Below are 7,062 nucleotides of genomic sequence, written 5' to 3'. Positions count from 1 at the left end.
CAGGAGTGAGCTTGGAGCGGTGTCTACTTTACAACACACACAAGGACCATGGAGAACAAAAGTAGCCATCCTCCAGAAGGAAGGACAGTGTCAGCACCAATTCAGAGATTTGAGGATCTACAGCTGTGAGTGATACACAAATAAGATACATTTTTGTTGATAGTTAAGGAACTTGAATGCCTTTTTAAGATGTAACTCCTGAGTTTAGTGTCACTGTAATGTCTATTTTCAGACTTTAGACTCAGTACATGAAATATTTGCTTTCTTTGTGTCCTCACTGTATATTGCACCATAATAAAATGTCTTTCATATATTGCAGTGGTAATTCTGCAGCGCATACCTCTGCGCTAGACAGCTGGGACTTCAAGATCAGAGAGTAAAACACGGCTACCATCCTGCTTTTCCCCTTTAACTGACACTCCCTGTAAAGTGATTATATGAGGTGTTGAGCTAGGATGTACTTTGCCCCTTTCCTAAGAACATCACAGATGATCAAGGAAAAATGAAGAAACGCTCAGGTACGGATCGGTAAATAAATCTGCACTTTTATTTGCGTAATAACAAGGCCATACCTACCTGTATTAGATTTAGAGGATTCTGGCTTCTTTTAACATTTTTTAACAAGAATATTTCTACCTGTTTTCCTTTCCATATGATTTTCACAACTGGCATAACAAAGGACAAAGGGATTTAGCTTCTGATCTAGTACTGGGGGCTGAGGGCAAATAATGCCCTCTTGGCACACAGGTATTCCATTTATGCCAGCCTGCCCTTGTGCACCAGTTTGGTTTGGGTAAATATTATGCTTTTAATTGGGACCTTTCTTCAGTTCATGTCCCCTGTGTGAAATGAAAGAAGGTTGAATGCTGCTTATAATGTAAGGCAGGGGTGGCAAACTCAAATTCATCGGGGGCCGCATCAGCAGTATGGCTACCCTCAAAGGGCCGGTTGTATAGGACTATGCTGAAATCCCAACCTGGCAAAACAGGGGTGTGGAAATTTTGGAAAAAACTACTTGTCCAAGGACTAAAGCGGGGGCCGAATCTACTTGTCCTTCATGACAATCTACTTGTCCTGATACAAAAAAAATAATTCTAACCAAAACCGTGTTTAGCAGTGCTAAGAAGCGCTTCTCATTGGTCAGTGCCGTCAGGTGACCGTGTTGACCAACGAGTGCTTGCAATTTGCGAGTGAAATTCACATGGAACAGGTACAGATAGTACACCCATACTGGTGGAGGGGGAAGGACCGTTCGCCGAAGTATAGTGGGATGGAGATTTGTGCGGGTAATTCCATTTCCCCAAATTACTTGGGAAAGTGTGCTCCACGCTCGCAGCGCCGCTCGTCAAACCAGCCCTGCTACTTGTCCGTAGCAGGGCTAAAACAGTGAAAAAACTACTTGCCCGGCGCCCGGAACTACATATCCCGGGCGTCGGGCGATACGAATTCCACACCCCGGCAAAATGAGGTGGCTGCTGTGCGGGCCACATTACAAGGTCCGGCGGGCCGTATTCGGCCCGCGGGCCTTGTGTTTGCCACCCCTGATGTAAGGGCTCCCAAAGTTAAATAGGGGTAATCACAGTACTAGTATAGCATAGCTTTAAAGGGTTAATAAACTCTCAGTGTTTTATGCATATATCTAGTGCTAGCAAACTGTAGATATATGCAAAAAAATTTTTTTAAAAACCTTTTCAAACAGGTTAAAACTTACCTGTGTCTTCGTCGCGCTCTCCCGTCCGAACATCTGAAGAGTGTCGGCCGGCCGCAAAGCATCTTGGGGCGGGCGCATGCGCAGTTTAGATCTTCGGCCGGGAGACAAGGAGAGACACAAGATAAGTCTATGGAACAGCGTGCACCAGCACATACACCGTGGGACAGGGAGCGCCAGCTAACACAGAGGAGTCAGTGTTGAATCGGAGACCCGCAGCAGCGCTGGAGGGACAGCTGAAAACGACAGGAAAGAATCAAGAGGCATCATTTAAGTTAAGTGCTTACAGCAGGATTGGGAAGGGGCAAAAAAAAGGTTGACTTTAATGTCACTTTAATGTTTCATGTAAGTAGCTCTTGGTGAAGTATTAAAGATTTATACAATTATCAATGTGTCTGCTGAGTAATTGTAAGTACCTAAAGCCTGAGTGCCAGAGAGAAATGACAAGATAAAAATGTATATCTCATTGAAAGATGAAATGACAAAAACAGCTTTTGCTTCAATATTCAACTTCACTCCAGAATTTTTCCCACAAAGTATTTTTCTGCAACTAGATATCTTCAGTCTGATGACCATCATTATTCAACTAGCTTCCTTTGAGCCAAGGTCATCCATGACCCATTCTGGCTTGTGATTGGACAGTGAAAGGAGAAGCACCACAGTGATGAGCTCATCTCTCCATCACTCTGCTTTCTCTTCCTATCCGCATTCTTCTTGTTAGCACATGAACTGATTGGCACCTTCTACTGCTTCTTCTTCTCAGACTCCAGCTCTGCTATACAGGGACTGCAAGAGGCTGATACCAGGTCAAAGTCAGGTACTTACAATGCTTGCAGCTAAAAAACACATTTAATGATGTAATAATGATTATGGAGAGTGTATTTTATAATTGTATTGTCTAGAGTTCGGCTTTATTTGGTGCAGGTAGAAAGATTTGGGGTTTTGGATATTTGGTTTGGGAGTAGCTGGGAATAGTAAGAAGGGTGATATTTGTACAGAAAACCATCAACAAATTCCCTGTAAGGCAGTTTGACATCATGACATCATACGTGATGGAATATGTATTGTGACATTCATTTAGAAGGGCCCCACAATGAACAATTACAGTAGGCAGCAATGTGCCTGGGGCCCGCTGGCCGCTGGGTACCGATCCGGCGCTGGGCCCCCTAGAGCCCCAAGGCCCTGGTGCGTCCGCACCGCCTGCACCGGCGGTAGTTCCGCCACTGGCCTGAAGTACAGCACATCACAATGGTCTGAGTAAACTGTGGTGTGCTGCATAATGCATTTGAAAGACTTTTGCTTTTGTGTTTTTCTACAGAAAAAAAAAAAAGAAATACAAAAGGCAACAGAGGGCAAAAGCTTTTTATACAATCATGTCTAAGACCATTTTTGTATAAAGATATATGTAAAGACTGTAATGACATGGAGCCATCATGGGTAAATATTAAGGATGTCCTGATACCGATACTAGTATTGGTATCAGGGCCGATACAGGGCATTTTCACGAGTGATTGTACCTGTGAAAATGCCCCGATACTAAAGGCCGATACGGGCCCTTTACATTTTTAATCAAGAGTTGCTGCCTGAGGTCCCATGCTTCCTGGCGACCTCAGGCAGCCTGCTGGGGACCTCGCGGTAGCTGTCTTTGACAGCGCCGGTCCGCCCCCACATCTCCTCCTCCTTCCCGGTGCCCACAGAGACTGGCACAGCCCCACACCTGCCCATACAACCCTGGAGCATGGCACCCACCCGTTTAGCCCTGGAGAGCACAAGCACCCACCCGCAGAGCCCTGGAGTGCCTGGTACCTGCCTGGAGAGCCCGGCACCCACCTGTACAGAGCCCTGGTGAGACCTGCACGCAACCCTGTTGAGATCTGAATGTAGCCCTGGTGAGACCTGCATGCATCCCTGGTAAGACCCAAACTCAGCCTTGGTGAGACTGCACACATCCCTGTATAATTGCTGAATAATCAATTGCTGTTTATAAATGGATTGATGGGATCTGTAGTCCTCTATTGCTGGTTGCCATGCTCCATTGCTGAATAATCAGTGATTATACAGCAATAGAGAATGGCAACCGGCTATAAATGACTACAAATCTCAGCAATCTATGATTTCTGGTTGCCATTCGCCATTTCTGAATAATCATGGATTGCTGAGATTTGTAGTCCTCTATAGCCGATTGCCATTCTCCATTGCTGAATAATCATGCAATGGAGAATGCATGATTATAACATAATTAGGTTATGATAGTTGTTCATAAACTTCCCTAAAATCATTTGTTTGTATTGTTTTGAGACTCAGCTCCTTAAACAAATAGAAAGGGCTGCAAGGGCGGGGACAGTAGTATTATTGGGAGATTTGAACTATCCTGACATTGACTGGCATAATGGCACTGCTGGAAAAGTAAAAGGGCGGACATTTATGAACTTATTACATGATGCTCACAGCTCAAAAACAAAAGAATATTAGACTCTAGAAAGCATCAATTTTATTTACAATCATTATATAAAGTCATTCAAATAAAAAAGAAAGAGTAATGTTCAAAGAGCCAAAGTACTTCTATACATTTACATATGGTTGGAGGATACCACAGAATTCATTTAGACCCATACATGTGCCTCTAATCATCACTAAGCGTTTTGTCAATAAACTAGAGATATGTTATACCACATTACATATAGGTGACAATATAGACACACTTTTTGTGTCAAAGAACTTGGAACTTGCTTCTTCTTCTGATGTCTATAATCATACAAACAACGTTTGTTAGACCATACACATGATGTGATACACTCACTTTGTCTACCACAACTAAAATAACACATTTAAGGAGGTATGAGTATTGCATCTGCAATTAACACAATATGCAGAAGATACCAGTCCCTGCGTATCATATCATGGCGGAAGGATGGTGGACACCAATCACATAAAAATGTGCTTATTATTAACATATATTTCCCCTATCTCTTATCCATGCCCAGCTAATACCTGTTTAGTGAGCAACAAACTCAAAGAAATAGCTATAGGTAAATGCTGAGAACCCAACAGTTTTTCCAGAGCAAATTCCTTGAAATTTGGGATTCACTTTTGCTTGTACTTTAACGAATCGAAAAACCTAGAAGCTCCAAAGCCTGAGTCTGCCCACCATGCCTTCCATGTCATTAGGATGTCTATGAGCAAGACAGCATAAGCTGTGGGTGAGAGAGAACTCCAGGGACCATATGTCTTTTAGCGTCCAGGGTGGAGGAATGCAACAACAGATTATTGACACGCTCAGAATTGTCTAAAATGGAAATATTATAGTTGTGCCTGTAATAGTGCAACATAGCAAAGGTTTAACCTGTGGGCTGCTAGTGGGAATGATGCTGCCCTTCTCCTCTGCAGTAATAAAATATAAACATTACAAGTGGTAATAGGATCGCTTTAAAATGAACACTTAAAAGGGGAATAGTCATAAAGTAGTCAATGTGACACCAAACATTCATGGGGGGTTATTCCCTATAATTCTAGGCTGGTCAAACTGGCTTAGAATGTTCACGTGAAATTGCAATTTAGTTTGTTTTAAAAATTCAGTATCACTGTTAGAATTTCGTTCGAGCAAAGTTTTAATCCTGCTCCTGCAATTTCTTTCATCAATGCGGTCAAAAATGATGGTTGATTTGACCTCATTAAAGTAGTATTAAACTTTTTTTTAATAATGAATTCAGATCAAACAAATATACATTGCACAGCATAGCATTGCCTTACATTTTTACCCAAACACTTAGGCCTCATTCACACGAGAAAAGGCCGACATGTACTCCTGGGAAGGACAGGTGCTGCATGTGATTAGTACGCAGCCGCTGTACTTCTCTATGGGAGTACGCAGCCGTATGCTGCCCTACGCTCACCCACCCTGCACGTCCGTGCGGGTGCGGGTATTCGTACTCGTACGCTGACAGGATGGATCCTGTCTGCGTCCAAGCCGGGACACCCGCACCCTTGCGGACCTGCACTTGGGGTGAGCGTAGGGCGGCGTACGGCCGCGTACTCCCACAGAGAAGGACTGAGCGCTGCGTACTAATCACAAGCAGCACCTGTCCTTCCCGGGAGCTGTCCGATGCGGCCGTACACGCAGCATGGAGCTGTACATGTCGGCCTTTTCTCGTGGGAATGAGGCCTTACCGTCATCATGTTTCTGAACAGCTGCTTCCAAGTCTCTAAGCTCAGCTTCCCTGAACATCCTGTCCAGTACAAGATCGCAAGGAGGAGCTTGATTTGCTGTTTCTGTTGAGACACACACAGCTTAGTAGCCCAAAGGTGACTGCATAGCACTCTGCTTGAGAAAGGAGTCATTCTAAAACAGGATATCAGGACCAGTGCTCAGGGGACCAGCTGATTCTGCAGGAAATATGAAGGAGCAGAATCCATTATAAATGATTTCATCAGCATTTGAAATATCTCAAAATCCTTTTGACTTTAAAATCACTTTGTGTTAAAAAATGGCCAGCCTAATACACATGCACCAGGAAGACAGACCCGCATGGAATGTTTGGCGACTGTCACATTCACTGTTTTATACATAGGCTCACATGTTAACTTCCCCTAGGCCACGGAATGAAGTAGTAATGCAAAATCAATAACAAAAAACGTATAATAATTTTATCCAGAGAACTTATTTGACCTCTTTATGGACTCAATTACCACATTTTTATTGTAACTGGACACAGGTACAAAGCTGGACACATATCTAGGGAGAGGATTGTTTTCCCTATTTTGGACTAAAACTGTTTGATTTTGTATACCGTGTATACTCGAGTATAAGCCGACCTGAATATAAGCCGAGGTACCTTATTTTACCACAAAGAACTGGGGAAAAATATTGACTCGAGTATAAGCCTAGGGTGGGAAATGAGACAGCTACTGGTAAATGTACAAAATGAAGATAGATACCAATAAAATGACATGAATATTTATTTAAAAGAAAAACAATAACCTAGCTCTGCAAGTGGAAAAGGGGGTACAGGGCTACATATCATGTACTACGGATCATTTAGCCCATTCATATTAGCAGAGGATAATTGTAAATCTGTTGTTCAGTGCGTTCTATATGTAGTATATAGTACATGTACATATAGAGTGCCTGCAACAATACATTTACAATGATCCTCTGCTAACATGAATGGGTTAAATGATCCATAGTGCAGGGCTACATACAGATCATTTAATCCATTCATGTTAGTATAATTGTAAATGTATTGTCTGCACTGTATTGTAGTATGTAGTATATAGAGTATATACTGCTAATACAGTGCAGACAATACATAATTGCTTAATAAATCTCCCCCCCAAATCTGCCCTCACTCACTGTG

At 42.8% G+C, this 7,062-nt stretch overlaps 1 protein-coding gene across 1 annotated transcript in view; it reads left to right on the top strand.

The window, feature by feature from the left end:
* Positions 1-434: 434 nt before the first annotated feature.
* Positions 435-7,062, top strand: part of PDZD3 (PDZ domain containing 3) — a 27,724-nt gene continuing 21,096 nt past the window's right edge. Inside the window, exon 1 of the mRNA XM_018569113.1 lies at positions 435-518. Within this exon, the coding sequence (XP_018424615.1) occupies positions 503-518 (16 nt within the window). The 5' untranslated portion in view covers positions 435-502. The remainder of the gene's footprint in view (positions 519-7,062) is intronic.

This window comes from Nanorana parkeri, unplaced genomic scaffold (assembly GCF_000935625.1).
Source record: "Nanorana parkeri isolate BGI_ZX_2015 unplaced genomic scaffold, ASM93562v1 scaffold1289, whole genome shotgun sequence".
Taxonomy (NCBI): domain Eukaryota; kingdom Metazoa; phylum Chordata; class Amphibia; order Anura; family Dicroglossidae; genus Nanorana; species Nanorana parkeri.
The sequence above is the reverse complement of the archived record's forward strand: the minus strand, read 5'-3'. Positions and strand labels throughout refer to the sequence as shown.